The 19205-nt window shown below is 33.2% G+C and overlaps 1 protein-coding gene across 1 annotated transcript in view; it reads left to right on the forward strand.

Annotated features, from left to right (window-relative positions):
- The window catches only part of LOC145266779 (neurochondrin-like), a 106448-nt gene that overhangs the window by 58448 nt on the left and 28795 nt on the right, over nucleotides 1-19205 (forward strand). Inside the window, exons 9-12 of the mRNA XM_080122650.1 lie at nucleotides 4216-4385; nucleotides 10889-11083; nucleotides 13858-13973; nucleotides 15931-16135. Of these exons, the coding sequence (XP_079978776.1) occupies nucleotides 4216-4385; nucleotides 10889-11083; nucleotides 13858-13973; nucleotides 15931-16135 (686 nt within the window). The remainder of the gene's footprint in view (nucleotides 1-4215; nucleotides 4386-10888; nucleotides 11084-13857; nucleotides 13974-15930; nucleotides 16136-19205) is intronic.

Genomic DNA, 19205 nt, shown 5'->3' on the forward strand with positions numbered 1-19205 from the left:
GTAAGTCTTAATGATAGATTTAGATCTGATGACCTCAGAGGAAGATTAAATCTGGACAGAATAAAGAGATGTATGTAGTATAGGAAGACTTCATTGGTTTCATCATATTGAAAGAATGCATGAGTGTGTGCTTGGGTTAATTCATCTAGAACAACTGAAGTAGCAGTCAGTTGGCAAGACTGAAGAAAGCGTGAGAGAATGTGACGAGGATGGATTTGAGAGATAGCAGGATAAAGACCGAGCCAGAAATAGCTAAGTTTGAAATTTCATTTTTAAAAGCTGTCCAACACATGCCTTTATCATCAAACGTAGTGATGCTCATCAGAGCTGCATTAACAATCTTGAGGTTCTAGACCGTCTGGGCTGGTGCATCTACCACTAGCCTCTCCCTCTTGGATAGGGTCCAAAAAAGTTTTCAATCTAATAGGGCCCACTTTGTCAACTAAGCTCCAACTCCTGTCCCATCACCCCAATGTTGCACCTCTGTGCATATTTTACAAGTATTTTAATGAAATGTGCTCTGATGAATTTGTTACTTTAGTGCCCCCTTGACATACATATTCCCAACAAACCTGCTTAGCAACAAAATCTCACCGCTTCACTATTGATGTCCCTAAATGCCAAAAAGTTTTTTTTTTTTGTTCTGAAATCTTTGCCAAATGTGCTATTAACCAATATTGTCTTGTTACATGTAAAACAGAAAGAAAAAAAAAAGTCACCTATGAAAACGAGAACCTCCCAAATTAAAACCTTGAATAATTATCTAAACTCAAATGTAAATTAATATTAAGCCGACTTCACATTGATAAAAGTTCATTATTGGATTTTAATTATAAGGTGAAGCTCAAATGATTAAAACTCGAGATAGATAACACCAAAAACATTAATATGGGAGGGGAGATTATCTTCAAAAGCGTCCTGAATTGATAATTGAGCACCGGACTTATAAAATAGATATTAATAAGTCCCTTGTACCCCCCCTCTTTTTTTTTTTTAATGGAGAGTAGATAATACAGTGGATGTGTTATCGGCAGCTCCAGTAACTCTCGTTTCTCCTTTTTTGTCCCTCAATCCTCATGCAAATGAGTGATTTTTCTGACAAAGGGTGAAGAAAAAGCTGCTTTACAGGTCGGTAGTACTTGGTGAACAGTAGTCTGAGATGTCGGAAATTTTTCTGTCTCTATGTCTATCCTTGTGGCCATATCACTAGGAAGGGTGCTGGAGGTAAATGTTTTGTCTGGGCTAACGTTATCTGCTTGATAGTCAGGGACCTGAACCTTGGATTAACCACTAAAGAGGCTGTCCTATCAGCAGGCGCAAAGTACTGGGACTGCTGTATTGCCATTTGGTGAATGTATTTTGGACCATGCAGTAGTTTCTGGTGGGGCCTCTCGATGCCATACTAGTAGGTAATTGTTACGGCTTTACCTTTTCGTGTGCTACAAAAAAAAAAAAACATTTCCTGTCTTTTTCTCTCTTACTTTCCCTCTCTATCCTGCTTCAACCAAGTATGCCGACCTGTTCCACAAATCCCAAAACCTTAACATGAAACCTCTCCCCCCAAAAAAAACTCGAATAAACAAATTATGATAAAATATTACAATGGAAAATTTTATATTAAAATTAAGATTAATGAAAAATAATTAAATGACAATAATAGAATTATAATTTATGAAATAATAAATTTCATTAAAATAGTAGTAAAACTGAATTATATATGAATATTAAATTTAGATTACATCAACAATTGGTATAACCGAAAATAAAATACATATATTTTGTGATTAGTTTTGTATAAAATTAAATAAATATATAAACATATGCTACATATATTACAATTATTAATATTATCTAAGTAAATATATGTAGATTAATTACAAATAAGAAATTAATAAAATATTGATTAGAATATTTGTTTAGTCGTGTATATCAAAATGAATACAATTTATTAATACGGAAATTTAAATTTTAGTGACTTTACTTGAAAATTCAAACTGGTGTGATAAAAGATAAAATAAAAAGTAATTGCAACTTCTCTTCCAATTTTCGGATTTTATAATCATACTCAAATACATTTGATTTATGCATTTTTTTATTTTATTGGATTGGTAATTACTATTTCTTCTGAGGAGTTAAGGGCAGTATAGATTCATTGATTGATATAATTAAATGAATTATTTTGCACTACAAAACAGTTGCTGTCAATAATTGTGAATGTCAAGGTAATTAAATAAATTGTAAGATGGTTAACATCATGAAATTTGGAATATAGACTTTTGTCATTTATTTGTTATATGCTCTGTAATTACATTGAGCTTCATAAATTAAGGATTAGTATAAATAAAAGGTGAAATACGATTGAAAAAAATCATATTTCCACTGAAATATATATATATATATATATATATATATATATATATAATTATCACTGTAATTATTTTTTAATACCTATGAGCAAAAGTAAATTTAAAAAATTCTAATTTATAAAAATACCAGAAACGCAGCGATGCAAATTTACATAACTTGATGTGGTAAACTTCTACCCCTCTTTTAGTAAAGAAACACTTGATAAATCATTAGATTTGACATCCAAATATACAGAATTGACTTCGCTTTATGAGTGTATCCATCACTGCTATTTAAAAACGTTTTGAGCCTACCTAGTCAGTAGGACATTTGATGAAACTTGCTGCATATTAATTTCAAAAAAAGTTAATTTGATTTATTAACTATTTGTTGTTAATTGAATAAATATTTTTATACTTAAAAAATTGTTAGCTAAAAACTTACTAAGTGTTGCAGTTGTCAATGTGAGATTTGTAACTGTAGTCAGCTTTTAATACTGTGAAGAGTATGAGTTTTGTCCCTTGAACCATGTGAGGAGTTGCCTCCCATTGTTTGATTTGTGATGTGTGCTTTAAGGATTGGATAACTTTGAGTTGTCTGCCATTTCTTTATAAAGATACGTGTGTGACGTGTGCTTCTTTCTTCGTTTTGTCATCATGTGAATAAACAAATGTATTCTTTTGCGTCTCTGTGTGCAAGGTTAAGAAATGTTACATTGTTAATTTGTTTTCTTTTGTCAACCGTTGATATAACTTCCCGTATGAAAATTAAGGATTTAACTAACAAAGGTTATTAATTAACCTATACTAAGTATATATTTATTTTTACACCTATTTACCCCAATCAATGCATATTGCCACTTGAACATAAGGAGCTACTTTATGAACAGGCCGTGTCTACTGGGCACCACATAGGAAGTTGAACAGACGGATGGGATGTTTGTTTACATTATATTTCAATATCAACATGTTAGTAGAGTCAGGGAAGCGGGAAACATGGAGGGAATTCCAAAGTCTAGAAGTTCAAGGGAGAAAACTCTTATGCCATATAGGAACCTCTACAGTAAAAGGGTGAGATTTTGCTGCTTGTTGGGTGAGTCACAGGTATTTACAAGTTCTGCAGGTTTGCCAGAGCACATCCTATTAAAGTTTTTGTAAAATAGGTACAGTGATGCAACATTGTTGTGATTGGACAGGGGTTGGAGATTGGTTGATAGTGCGGGACCTATTAAATTGTAGACTTTTTTTTTTATCTTGTCTAAGAGTGAGAGACTAGTGGTTGGTGCACCAATCCAGATGTGGCAACAATATATCATACATGGTTTAATGGTGGCTTTATAGAGATACGGGATATTGTTCCAATTCATGTTGCCTGTGAACATATATATGTTATAACAACAAAAGCTTGTCTGCATTCAATTAACATCATCATCTCTAATATCAATGTTGAATTTCCAAATATCAAACTCCCCTCCCCTCTCATTCCACTCTAGTTAGCTTGTCGTAAATTCTTCAAATGACTACTTTGGTTATTAAGTGGCAGGTTCAATTTACATGACTACATTAAGAACAATCAACATGTTCTGTTGGTTTTCTTTAATATTTTTTTGCAAATTGACCTCTATTAATTCTGATTGGGTTGTAAGTTTGTATAGCTCAGAAATTTTGGACAATTTCTACCCATGATATTTGATCTGAAAAGAAAGATGACTGTCAATATTCAACCAATAAAACATATCTGTCTGTTTATTTCATTGTGTATCATTTTAAATGTCTGATGTTTTCAACTATCTTGTCTTATTCGTGCAATCAATCAATTTGTTTTATATATGATGTTTTTTTTAAAAATTCTTCTTTGTTCCATTTTTAGGTCAAAAACAGCGTGAGTCAACCTTGATGCTTGTTTCTGTGGTGGCTGAAAGTCTTGAACCAGATTTTCTGATGCCACCAAATACGAGTGATAATCGACCATTTCTCTTAGCAGTTAATTTAAGTTCTATAGAAGTTGGAATGCTTTTACCATTTTCACCCATTGAACAGGTAATTTTTAGATTTTATTTTCATTTTTAGAATTTTTCACAATTTTTTTTAAAACATAAAAAATACTTTGTGCAATTTCTTTTATTTCAACATATCAGATCTTAACTACGTTTAAAAAATATAAAATATTACAGTAATCGAGAATAAGAAATTCTAAACAAATAAATTGGATGCCATGGCTGGAAATTGAAACCTTGAGATCTTCAGTTCCTTCAAACCAACCAATTTGAACTTATAAGTCTAGTATCTTTAGAGTGTCTCTATTTAATGCTCTTTCTATCAAGTACATCACTTTATCACGTTTTTCAGTTCCTCCTGTTGCCAACTGACCCTGCTACCTCAACTATTCTTAACTTAAGCGCTTTCATCCATTCTTTGATCATATTAGCTTAACATCTGTTTTCCATATATGGGCATATGTTGACAGCATCACCCAATGCCTCTTAGTCATTTGAACACTGTCACATGTACACACTGACAAAAAACAAACGTAGTGACACATGAATTTTATTTTCCTCCAGAATTCCCCTTAAAAAATAAAAACAAAAAATCTCTCCTTCTACTTGCGCAACTGCCATTGCTCAAAGGCAGCATACATACTGCAGATTTAACCGACATGAGTCCAGTTCAAACAGACATAAGTATATAGAAGCTAGAAGTAACGTTAAGAAATAGCGACAGCTAAGAGAGAATTTACTGAAACCACTAAAAAACGCATCGGAGCACAAAAATTAGGAAATCGTGACTTCTGGAAAATCTACAACAGTGTAGTAAATAATGGGCAATCAACAATTCCCCCACTAACCAACAATCACGAGGTTGTTTGCTCAGCAACCGACAAGGCTAATATGCTTGCTAACTGGTTTGCCTCGAACTCCACACTGGACCCTGCCAACCACCTCCTGCCTGACTTTCCTTTGCAGACAGACACCACGCTAGATGATCTACAAATCACCCCTGCTCAGGTACATGCTATTATAAAAAACCTTGACACTTCAAAAGCATGTGGACCTGATCTCATCCCAGCTGTGCTGTTAAAAAAGTGCTCAGCCAAAGTAGCTCCAGTTCTCTCCGAACTCTACAACAAATGCCTTAATGAATCATGCTTCCCGGGCTGTTGGAAAACTGCTTCTGTGGTACCAGTATTCAAGAATTCTGGCAAAAGAACTGACCCATCAAATTATCGCCCCATTAGCCTCCTCCCACTTTTCGCCAAAATATTTGAGACCATAATTAACCATGCTCTAGTCCATCACCTTACAGATGCTAAACTTCTGACTGACAAACAATATGGATTTAGACAAGCCGGTTCCACAGCAGACATCCTCCCTGTAATCTCTGAACGTATATACCATTCACTGGACAAAGCAGGGGAAGGCAGAGCGGTAGATCTAGATATATCTAAGCCTTTTGACAGGGTATGGCATGAAGGTCTCCTCAGGAAAATTAAATCATACGGTATCACTGGTAGAATACTTAACATAATTAAATCCTTCTTAGATAAGAGAAAAATCCAGGTTGTCCTTGACGGTCGTACATCTAAACAATATGATATAAATGCAGGAGTGCCTCAGGGGTCTATCCTTGGACCTCTATTGTTCCTAATATTTATTAATGACCTCTCCGACAAAACTGCCTCTGAGATGGGTATATATGCTGATGACACCACACTCTATAACAGGCATGACAGGAAAACAAATGAACACATAACTAAAGAAATGGCAAAAACACTAGAGGATGACTGCCAATCTGTAGTGGAATGGGGATAACAATGGATGGCCACATTCAATGCTGCCAAGACTAAACTGGTTTCCTTCAATAACTACAAGAAACCACTGCCACCAATAGCAATGGCCAGTGACTCCCTGTCTGAAAGTACATCTTTCAAACTGCTTGGCCTAACGTTCACAGGAAACATGAGTTGGAACAATTATATTGAAAATATTGCCAGGGCTGCTGCAAAGAAGGTAGGCTCTCTCTACCGTGCTAGAAAACTACTGACACCTGAAATTATCCTGTACCTTTATGAGGCCACCATTTGCCCATGTATAGAGTATTGCTGTCACATTTGGACTGACGTATCTGCTATTAGTCTCTCGCTCCTAGACAAGGTTCAAAAGAGAGTCGCCAATCTGATAGGCCCTGAACTGGCATCTAAGCTTCAGCCTCTGTCCCATCGACGAAACGTTGCATCCCTCTGCCTGTTCTACAAGTATTTTAATGGCGAATGCTCGTACAAACTGCAGACACTTGTACCCCCACGACATAGACACCCTCGACAAACCCGACAGGCAGCTAAATCCCACCCCCACACAGTAGAGATCCCTAGATGTAGAAGATCTTTCTACTCCAGTAGTTTCTTCCCCAGAACCGCTAGACTCTGGAATTCCATTCCAGGTCCCTGCTTCCCCAACTGTACTGACATTCAGAAGTTCAAGTGTAACGTGAACCGACATCTTGCTGCCCAAATCCCAACATAGTGCCCCAGTAGCTGCTGCCCCTGATAGTAGCCTCCTACACCACAGTGGCAATGTGCCTTGTTTGGGGTGAAAATGTTATAAAAAAAAAAAAAAAATACCTGTGATGAAAAAAAAATTATATTCCAAAAATCATGTAAATTAAGTAATTTTATTTTTAACTAAGAAAATCAAATTTTATGATTATGAGAGGAGCAACTGTTTTGCATAACCATCTTGAAAATAATCTAAAAACAAGAAAGGTAACTCAATAATAATTCAAACTTGCAAGATTTTTATTGTAATGTCAGTGAATTTCTATTTCCTTACAAAAATAAAATGGCTTGATTAATTTATGTGATTTTTAGAATATGATATTTTTGTCCTGTCATGGATACATACGTCATACAGATTTACAAAAAAATTTTTTTTTGCTATAGGGGTGATTCTGAACAAGAACCTAAACTTCTATCACTTATATTTTCTCACCTCAAACTCAACTTTTTAAACAATGTATACATGCAAAAATAGTTTTCAATCATTTATAAATTTCTATTTATCTTTCGAACGACTGTTTTCATCTTGAATGTGATTCTTACAATCTTTCTGCCAATGTAACCTCTGACCTTCAGTTGTATCATGTTAAACTCTGGAATCTTTTTTTTTTTTTTCACACAGTGATCACCACTTATCAAGGCCTGGAAGCCACTCAGGGATAAGGGTTATTGCAAGTACATTACGTTAGTGTGGAGATTTGATGAAGTGGTTACTTAAGGGGGCGGTTCATTAGGAATTTGTTAACATTGGACTTGAAGACATCCAAGTTGTAGTCCGGTGGGAAGCAGGCAGACGGAACAGAGTTCCACAGGCGTGCAGTTCTAAGAAAGAAGCTTTGTTCATGGAATCCGCGTTTTGATTTAGGCACAGATATAGAATGGGGGAAATTTTTCACAGTGGATTCAGCTAGACGGGTGTTTTTCGTGAAAGATTGGCGAGGGGGGACCAGAGATTGGAGTTCAGATGAGCACCTGCCATGGAAATAACGATAAAACAAGGACAGGCTCGCAACGTCTATTCTGTGGGAGAGAGGTTGCAGGGTAGAGAAAAGGGCATCCCCCACTAAGCCACGTCAAACATGTAAATGTGCATGGAATTATGAGCAGAACCTTTTAAAGTAGTATGTTCTCGTTCTATCAGCCATCACCATGTAAAAGTCTCAAGTCATTCACAATTGTATTGTTAGTATCGCCAGCACTGAGGATTGAGCCTTCAACCTTCAGAAAATTGTCACTTAGAACTGAATTTTACTTAGTACTTTGTGTTATGCCACAGATCGTTGCAGACAATTCTAGTAATTTTTGGAGCCTTAAACCTATTCATGATTTTAGATGTAAAGTCATACTGTTTATCAGTGTTTGTTTTACCTTTTTTATTCGAGCTGTCCAACACCTGCCAGCATGTAAAACTGATGTTAAACTGAATATAATGATTGTTCAGCATTCATGATTTTATTCATTTTCCAACATTTCTAACAATTGTCAGCGTCGATCTTAATGCATTTTCTAAGATTCAAAAGCAGTCTTTTTTTTTTTTTTTTACAAGGGTGTCACCACTTATCAAGGCCCAGAGGCCACTCAAGGATAAGGGTTAATAGTTATACATTAGTCATTGTGATTTTAGCATAGTAAACAGTGGGAATTTTGAAACTTGGATTACTTAGGGGGACGATTCAATTAGAACTTGTTCACATTGGACTTTTTCTTTTTTTTTTTTCATAGGTATCAACTCATTATCAAGGTCAAAGAGGCAACTCAAGGATAAGGGTTAAAGAGTGTACAGTAGAAATTGGACAATATAATAATCATTAGTAAATAAATTTGTTAAATTTGATAACTTATATGGAACGGCTCATCAAGAACTTATTTACGTTAGACTTGAAGACAACCATACCTTATCCAAGCTATGATCCATGCGACTACAAAACTAAGTGTATTAATGATATAATGATGTATGTGGTTCAATTTAAGTTAATGTTCTTGCATTGAATATTTCACTTTTTTTTTTATACAATACTATTTTCTTTTTTTATAAACATTGAAGTAAATGGCTTCTTTATGCTTTACAAGTATTTCCACACAATGTATTCTAATGAACTTACTACACTTGTGCATCCTCAATGTACATATCCTCAATCAACCAGGCTAGCAGCAAAATTCCACCCCAGATGCTGGAAAACTTTCTACTCTCATGTCTTCTATTCTCAGGCCACTTGCTTTTGAGATTCCTTCTTTCCCGGACTTGCAGAAATTTAATGTAATGTGAAAAAATATCTTACTACACAATTCTCTTACTTAAGATGCCTACTATAAATTCAGCCTCGAATCATGGTGATAAAATGCCTCGTCAACTCTCATAAGCAAATAATAATTAATTAAAAATTGGTACACACCTCTGATTTTATGCAACACGTAGGGTCCAATCACGCGCAAAAAAGAAAAAGCAAAACTGATGATTGCTGCGTCTAATTATATGATGGAGCTCGTAAATTAACAAGATTTCTCGTTACTTCATATGCAAATTAGATTTTGTTGGCTTGAATAAAAAACCTGTTTTTTCAAAGACGGATGAATTTGGAGTTGTGAGCTTTGACAACAGTGTAACGATTTTAACCACAAAGACTGTTATTGGAATTCTTTAAGATGAGTAAGTGTATATTTATTTTATTTATTTGCGGACTGTCATCTTTATATTTGTTTACTCATCTCAAAGATTTCCAATAATTAAATAATATACCATTCAGTACAGACTCGGCGATGGAAGATCAGATAACAAAAAACTTGGATTTATAAGACCAAAAAACTCCAACCTTGATCGCTCTTTGGGGTTTATGGCCCAGTGGATCTCTGCAGTTCCAGGTGAGTATTGTCTGAAGATAGTGGATTCAATCTTACCCAAAGCCGACCAGAGGATTAATTGGCCAAAACATGGTGAAATGACAACTATGGAAGGCAGTAATTACTGAGGATACAGTTAAGAGATTCAGTATTCCTATCCCGTCGTGGTTAACTACCTGATGAAGGCCAGAGGAATAGTTGGTTGAAACGTGGTGAAACAACAACTATAAAGATGAGGATAACCGTCCGCAAATAAATAAATATAGTTACCAATTTATTATTTAACCACAGTAAATAATTTACTCTACCTACAGAAAGATAATGATATTGATTCAGTTTTGGATTTAAATTGGGAGTTTGATCAAGTGTGATTATCAATTATCAGTTGATTGTTTGAGATGTTCATCTTCTGTACCTCAGTCCTGTCCATTATAGAAAAAAATAAAGGGAAATAACTCATTAACTTTGTAGTTATTGCTATTAAAAACATATTTTTAGTGCTTCTTTATTATTAGAGCAAAAATCAAAGTATTGAATTTCAAGTAAAACCAGTGGTATCTACTTATTTGTCATGTCACAGTAATGAACATATCCAAAAATTATGAAAAACGATATGGTAGAAAATTATTAAAACAATTTTCGAATACAAGTAGCAAAAGTTGCATTTTGCTAAATTAGCCTCAGATTTCAGAAAATAATTATCTCCTTTGTTACAAGTTGAACTCTTAGGTTTCTTTTTTTTGTTAGCAAAAGTCAATTTTCCCTCTCTGTGAAAACTATTTTTAGCTTATCGTTTTTCATAATTTTTGAATATGTTCTTTACTGTGACATGACAATTAAGTAGATAGCATTGGTTTTACTTGAAATTCAATTTTTCGATTTCTGAATTTTGCTTTAATAATGAAGAAGCACCATTTTTTTAAATGAAGACAGAAATGAAAAAAAAAAAACTCAAAAAACTTGTATTTTTATATGTTGCAAATCAAAATGTTCAAGTGTTTTTGACAAGGACAAATTTTTTAATCAATGAGTCAAAAGTTTTTTTTTTTAATCATTATTTTTAAATTTTCAACTGACCATTTAAAATATGTAAGTTAATGAATAAACTATTGCTATTTTCATTTTGATAAAAAAATTTTCTTTTTTTATTCAGATCCTTGAAAAAACTCCTTTACTCTGTGGCTACTTCAGTTTTATTGAAAACACAATCAAATTTCTAGTCAGCAGTGAAGAAGGCCCGCCTTTTGATGCCAATCAAATAATCCAGCTTCATTCAGTTTTAAAAGAGACATTGAAATGCGTTGTGCTATTCCTAAGCAACACGGCCAAAGAAGACAATTCACTCAAGGTAATAATGATATATTTCCCACTTTTTATTAAATCGTTTTACGTAATCTCTATGAATGTTTGTGTAAAATTGTAGCCCTTGAAGCTTTATTCAGTTATTTCTGTAGTACGGTTATAGTATGGTGTCGGAATGGCACTTTTCATGTACACTCGCATATCATTTGATCTTGTGCATCCTACGATCGCACATTTTTGATCTCGAAAAAAATTTCCTCATAAATGCTGCATATCATAGGAGTTTTATTTTACGTACGGTTCATATGTTTGTGGAAATTTATTTTAAATATACGATTGAAAAGCCCCGGAAAATAACAAGCAGCAAAATGCCACCCTTTCACTGTTGAGATGCCAAGATACTGGAAAGCCTTCTACAAATAGTTTCTTCCCTCACACTGCTGGACTTTGGAAATTTCTCCTCGTTTCCTGCTTCTCTGACTGTACTAACTTACAGAAGTTTAAATATAATGTGAACAGGCATCTTGCTAAACTCTCCACAGTTCCCTGTTAGACATGATCCCAGATAGTAGCCCTTATGTTCCAAATGGCAATATGCCTTGTTTGTGTGCAAAAAGAAAAAAATTATGTACAGTATGAATATAATTTGAAATCTATTAATGAGGTATAGTTAGGGAGATGCATTAAAGAGGTACAGTCAAAGTGAGGTACATCTTACTGACAGTGAAGAATATCTACCATTATGGAAAGCAAAATGCTTCACTGGGTGTTGAAAATGATGCTGCTCAACAACATCTGTAATGACGTCATCTGAAGGCGCTATGGCATTGTGCTGAACAGGAATAAGATGAGGGATTTGTGGCTCAAATGATTTGAACATGTGTTCAGGACCAACGATGAGATGCCTTTATATTAGACTTGCAGGGGTACCCAGCGTTGCTCGGGCCATATTAGACAAAGAGAAGAAACCTAGTTGCATTTGATCACGTCTATAAAAATGAATTGTGCCCATTTTTCAGTATTCTAAATTCACTTTTCAATAAATATTCATAAAATCATTAAAAATTATTTCTTTCTTGCGTAAGGACTTATTGTACCATTTAAATTAAAATTGAGTTTCATGCATAGTGTTAAAAAAAAAAAAACAACAAAGTTATTTTCAGCACTTCAAAAACTGCACAAGTTATTTTTATTTTTTTGACCAAAATGAACGTTTATATGTTTTAAAAATGATTACTGATTACTTGTGTTATTAAAAATAAAAAATAAAAGGTATACAAACACATACATTTTGCCTTCGTATAATAGAAGAAGAAGAAGTCGCTAGGAAGCAATCGAAAATATGATGATGAGATAGGCAAACGTCCTGTACAATGATCTTTACAAAACCAGCATTCACCCAGACCAAGTCTGTGATCGTCTTAAATGCAGACCTTATCATAGCTCGGAATTAACACGAGAAAAAGAAGAGTGGAAGGGGAGGTAATTAAGTCAGTCTTTAAATACTACAGTTGGTATTGTTAGGGAAATGAACTGGTGCAATCTATCGGTATAAATAGAATGATATTGAAAATGAATTTCAGTAACAAAATTTGTTATAAAATGTTTATTTTAAAAATGTTATACTAATGTTATTTGGATTATTCGAACTAATGTTTTTATCCTAAGTGTTATTTTCACAATGATATAACCTCTTTCTTCAATTGTATCTTGTTGAACTATGGACTCTGCACAGAATTTTTGAATGGCACCCTTTACTTAAGCCCTATGGGTAGACTGTTCTTGTTCTGTCAGCCATGGCTGGGTAGAAGTTCTATGTAACTCACAATTGTATTTTGAGTATCACCTGCACTGAGGACTGAACCTTCAGTTTACAGAACAGCTGAATTTAACCAAGTACTTTATCCATTACACCACAGGTCCTTGTGAGTTCAGCAGAAAGATTCCAGAGTTCAACAAGATGCACCTGAAGGTTGGAAGTTACATCAACCAAAATATGAAAATTACACTTAATACGAACAATAGTTCGAATAATCCAGATGACACAAATTATCAATCCTAATCTAAAAATTCAGAGACATAAAAATCCTGTTGTCATAAGCACGGTCTTTAAATTCATCTAAATTTTTATAACATTGTTTAATGTTGCTTACCTATATTTTGTTATTTTGATTTTAAAACATAAAATTTAATTTTAATTTCATAATCATATGATGTAGATTTGAAATAAATATGATTGGTTTGTAGAATAATTTCCACAACAAAACAACCAAATCAAACAAATATTTGAATATACATAAAAAAAAAAAGCTTGAAGCATAAAACCTTTTCTCCAAAATAACTAGATTCGGCATTAAATAACCTAAAAGGGTTGATATGCTGTAAAACAAACAAACCAAACTAAACACCATGAATAAATATTTGAATATATAAAGAACTTGAAGCACAAAACCTTTTTTAAATTTATTGAATTTGGCATTAAATAACCTGAACAGGATGGATATGCCATAAAACAAACAAACAAAAAATCTGAAGATATCAGCTTCCTGACATGTGTGCACTAAGTTATTGATGTTTTTTTTTTTTTTCTCTTTGCAAAACTCAATTATGTTCTACAAACTAAACACCATTAATAAATATTTGGAGATATAATCAACTTTTTTATTACAGGGAGTTGTTGTTTTGGTCAACTTTGGAACTTTTTAATCGGATTCTTTCAGATCAATTTGAAATAAATGCTGGATTCTAAATAATATTTCTGTAATCTGATTTTGAGTCTGTGCTTGTTTTAACGTTTTTCTTCTTGTCTTCGTTGCACAGGCGACGGATCCATTGATACAGGCTTGTGTGCGACTGGTTGGAATGTGGATGAGAGAAGAAAGAGAATCTTTAGAAGAAGAAATCTCGCAACTTTTACCTGTTTTATTAACCTTTAGGTTAGTAGCATTATTATAACTAACACTACTACTATTACTGTTGCTATCAAATAGAATATTTTTGTTTATTGCTTTATTTGTCTTTTAAAAGTAAATTAGTATAAATTCCAAAAAATGATTCAACAGAAGATAAGTGCTAGATTCAATTTTTACAAAAAAAAATCATTCACAGTAACGGTCTGACATTTTGTACTTTGAAATGGCGGATTATCAGATTGATTGTTGCAGTTACCTTGCTTGGATTTTGAGAACTTTTCCACATTAAAACATCTGATGAAACTATAAATCGAAAAACTGAAAATATTTTATTTTTACTTGTAATTATTTTTCTACTAGATCATTTTTGGTAATATTTTGGATTTATACTGATTTCAACATGGCATGTAAATACGTAATAATGTTTTCACCTGAAATGCGTTTGTTTCAAAATTCACTATTTTGTATAAGCACTGAAATCTATTTTAATAATTAAGATTTATAAATAGAAAACAATATCTCTCCTTACACCAAACATTGAATTACTAAATATCAGTTTGTGTGCATGCATGTATTTTATGATTGTTGACTTTAATTAATGGTGCTTATTTAGATTGAGATATCTGCAAAATATGGCGGCTCAAAATAACAGGAAAAACTTCTTAGTTAAAAATATCTACACCAAAAATTGCAGAAAGTTATCCAGTAGAGTTTTAATAAACAATAAAATTTACGATTCAGAGTTGAAAAACTCTGAAGACATTCCTGTCAAGCCAGCTTATCATTGAAGATTATCTCCCTTCCTCTCATCTGAAGATACAACACAGTCTTGTTGAGAATTTGTTGACTCCCAGTAGTAAATAATAGTAAATTAATTTTACTTTTATTAAAATTCTACTTAATATTTTTCTGCCATTTTTGATGTACACTAACATTTTTCACTGATAAGCAAGTATTTCCTTAAGTTTTCCTGTTATTTTATTTTAAACTGCCATATTTCAAACGTATCTTGATATAAGCACTAAATTAATTGATGAAATTATCATTTGTCTCAGATCAATTTGTGAATAATTCTTGTTCATTTCTCATAAGTTTAGACATATGCAAATTAGTTGGATTACCAAAAAGGTGATGTCTCTCGATTAACAAGCCTTAATTTGAAAAGGAACTAATTGTATTGAACCTGGTGGTTATCCATTCTATTCGTTGATGGAGATTTAACACTTGGTAAAACATTCTTGGACATTTAGTAGACACGATGGCTCAAATAAGAACTCTAATGTTTCGTCGCCAATCTTGTCTTGAAGGTGCCACATGATCATGATGATCATGATGGTTTTTCTGTCAATTTTTCACCTGATTATTTTTCCCTTGTCTGTGTCACATGCAGAAAGAATTCGATGCATAAATGTTGATTTTTAAACAAAAAATTTTAATCAGGTTTTTGAGATTGAAATCAAAATGTAATGTTGTATACGTTTACACATGTTTTAACATGTAGACTTAACACATTGTAACATGTTTGAAGTTTTCTTTATTGCATTAATATGAAAAGAGACAATATTTATTGTTGCTTGCATTGATTCTTTGACCATATTTGTTACGATATAAAATTTGATGGTTCACTTCTTATCATTGTTTTTTTGTCTGATTCTTTTTTTCCAATTATCTCATCTTGTGTATTCCATGGTTTGCCATAATGCAGAACTCATCGAGTTCCCTTTCAAACCAAATTCTCCAGAAAAATATAAATATTAATGTGTGACATCCGAATATTAATTATGAACATAACATTATTTTCATCGGAGTTGTAACCTCGATATAATTAGTATTAGATGAGAATAGTGATCGGATTAATCTAAATAAACCAAATTATCAATCCTCATCTCAAAAATGAAAATTATCATGATTTATGCTTGTTAAAAAATTTTCTCTTGAAAACTTTGCTTAACCCCCCCCTTTTTTTTGTTTTTTGTTTTAGCGAAGATTTGTTAAGTTTGGTTGAAGAAGAGAAACTAACGGCTGATAATGTTGTTGTGCTGACTTTTCTATTCGAGGGCTTGTGTCAGTTGGGCAGCGATGCAGAAGGCAGAGAATTATTGTTAAAATATCGAGCACACATTCCATTAGGTCAGTACTTGTTACAAGGATTGAACCAGCTTCACCAAACAGATGAAAATACACAGGTGGGTTTTGATTGAATTTTTACTTTTTTTTTCACAGGTATTTTAGCTTCCTATCCTTTTTTAAAAATTAAGTTTATCTTTTGAAAAAATTCTATAAAATTTCGACAGATTCACTTTTTTAAAAATCTTTTCAAAATCGTTCTTCCATGATGGAGAGGAAAAAAATTTGTTTTAAATATATTCAATCAACTCATCATTTAACACCACTGATCGCCAATTGGAATTTGAACACATCTTCAACCATGGAGAGAAAATAAAGCTACATACGTCATGTCTACATTTTAGTTGAACGCTTTGATGGATGCTCAGACTTACTTTTCTGATCTGTATTTGCCAATAATCTGTTAAGACAGTGGTTCCCAACCTCTCAAGAAATTTCCCCCAAACCTTGCATCCCCTAAAATTTCTGAACTCACACTTAAGTACATGGTTGGATCAAATCTATTCAGCCATGTACTTAATGGCCACGTAATAACAATACTCAACCTTAACAAAGAAGTGAGTACATTGCAAAAGATAACAGGAATAAGTCACATATAGCCAATGACCTTTTATTTTTTATCTAAACTTTTATCGCACCCCCTGGAATATCATTTTGTACCCCCTGGGGTTGCAAGCACTCCAGATTGTGATTTCTTGCTCTAAGAGATGCATCTTGAATTTTGAGAATACAATTATTGGCCAAGATATGACATTTTCTTTCTTTTACAAAAAGTGTCATATATCTTTGGAACAGACTATACACTCAGTATTAAGATCACTTTTTTTATTTGTTACCTTATTCGTTACTCATGGTCTTATGTTAGCGACATTTTTTTTTTACAAAGGAGTCATCACCTATCAAGACCTGGAGGCCACTCAAGGATAAGGGTTATTAAGTGTAGTCAATTGGATAATATTGTAGTAATTGTTAGTAGTGGAAATTTGGTAAATTGGATTACTTAAGGGAACGACTCCTAAGGAACTTGTTTACATTGGACTTGAAGGCAACCATATTGTAGTCAGTTGGAAAGCAGGGAAACAGTAGAGAATTCCACAGGCATGCATTTTTTGTCCAGAACTCCCGCTGTCCAACTGAAAAATATTGTATTTCAAAAATCATATTCATTGATCAAATAGTTTTATTTTTAAATAAAAAATCAAACTTTTTGAGTATCTGAGGAGTGACTGTTTCGCCTGCCATTTTGAAAAGAAACAAAAAAAACTTCAAGAAACAAAGGGAGATAACTCAACAATAATTCATACTTACTAGATTTATGTAGTAATGCCTACATTTTTACTTGCTTAAAAATGATTTTGTTTATAAAAATAAAACAACTTGATAAATTTATGTAATTTTAGGAGTATGATATTTTCGTTTTGTCATAGGTACACACATCACTTAGCTAGATTAAAAAGAAATACCATCTCTTTCCCGCTTTATTTTCTATTCAATCTGTACATGCGCATTTATGAAAGTGCAATATTTATTCATATTATTTGGATTCTTCAGACTACTGTTTTCATCTTGACTGTCATTTTCACAATATTTCGGTTGATGTATTCCCCGGCCTTCTTCAGATGTATCTTGTTGTACTCTGGAATCTTTCAGTCAAACTTGAATTGAGGAATCTGCACAAAATTTCCAACTATCCAATTTCAAAAAATCCAAATTATACCAATTATCAATATTCATCTCGAAAATTTAAAAATCCAATATATATAGTTAATGAATCTTATTTTTCTCCACCTCACCTGAACACTAACCCAGTCACAAATAACTGAGATAATGGCATGCATTCTGAATCTGCTATCTTGTTCCTTTTTGCATATCTTTTCTCCTCTGTTTCATTAACTTATTTATGGCTGCTCATTTTAATGTCACTTATTTGAATCTATGTTTTATATTCTGTGCATATAACCATATTGTCACTGCTCATGTAGTATTATTAGACTGGGTTAGTTTTCAGGTGAAAACTGGTCAATCGTATTTCCGACCATCTAACTTTGCAGTACCCGTTCCCCCCCTCTTTGTTCACTTTCCTTTCTCTCTTTTCATTCCCTTAATGGTGACGAAACATGTAATGAAAATGCCGAATAAATTGAATCGAAAAAAAAAATGGATAATAATGATGGTTTAGATTATTTGGATTCTTTGGACCGTTTTTCTCATCTTGAGTGTTATTTTCACAACATTTCGGTCAATGTAACCTCCGTCCTTCTTCTGGTGTAACTTATCGAACATGGGAATCTTTTTGTCTAACTCTGGGAATCTTTATCTGTTATGCCACGGGTCCTTGCTGTTGCAGGTTCAATCTTCAACGAGGGCAATTACAAAGAATACAATTTCAAATTACGTAAGGCTTCTACCCAGTTATAACTGAGCATGCTACCCCCATGGGTTAAATAAAGGTTTTTGTTAGAAATTCTTTGCAGATTCCTGAGTTATAACGATTCTCAGATTCGACAAAATATACCTGAAGAAAGTTGGAAGTTACATTGTCTAAAACATTGTGTAGATGAGAATAATCAAAATAATCAATCCTTATCTCAAAATTTTCGAAACGTATAGATAGTTTATTTCGGCCATCTGTAACTGTAACAGTCATATTGTCATAAATGCTTTGTAAGCAGAGTCATTCCTTATATGCATGGCTTTGTTTTTAAAGTATGACACATCTCACCGGAAATAACTAAAAAATAGCTGAAATATTAAACCATTATGAGTTACATCTTTAGCTTGGTGCGGTTTGCAAACACATGTGACTTAATTTTTGCGATTCCTTCTGATCCAAGACAAGTCGGTTGATGGACGCCCAATTGTTGAGAGATGTCCAATCAAAACATTTTCTCTCCACCTTTTCGTTGGCTTTCCTCTGCTTCTTTTGCTTTCTAACATACCCTCGAAGCATAATTTGACGTAACGATGGTTGATCGTTTGACATAACAATGGTTGATCATTTGACGTAACGATGGTTGATCGTTTGACATAATGATGGTTGATCGTTTGACATGCCCAAAAAGTTTAAGGGTTTTACTTTTGAAATATTAAAAGGAAAGATAATTGTGTTGTTGACTGCATTTTTACTTG

Source organism: Euprymna scolopes, chromosome 4 (genome assembly GCF_053919585.1).
Source record: "Euprymna scolopes isolate OS-2025 chromosome 4, ASM5391958v1, whole genome shotgun sequence".
In the NCBI taxonomy this organism is placed as follows: Eukaryota; Metazoa; Mollusca; class Cephalopoda; order Sepiida; family Sepiolidae; genus Euprymna; species Euprymna scolopes.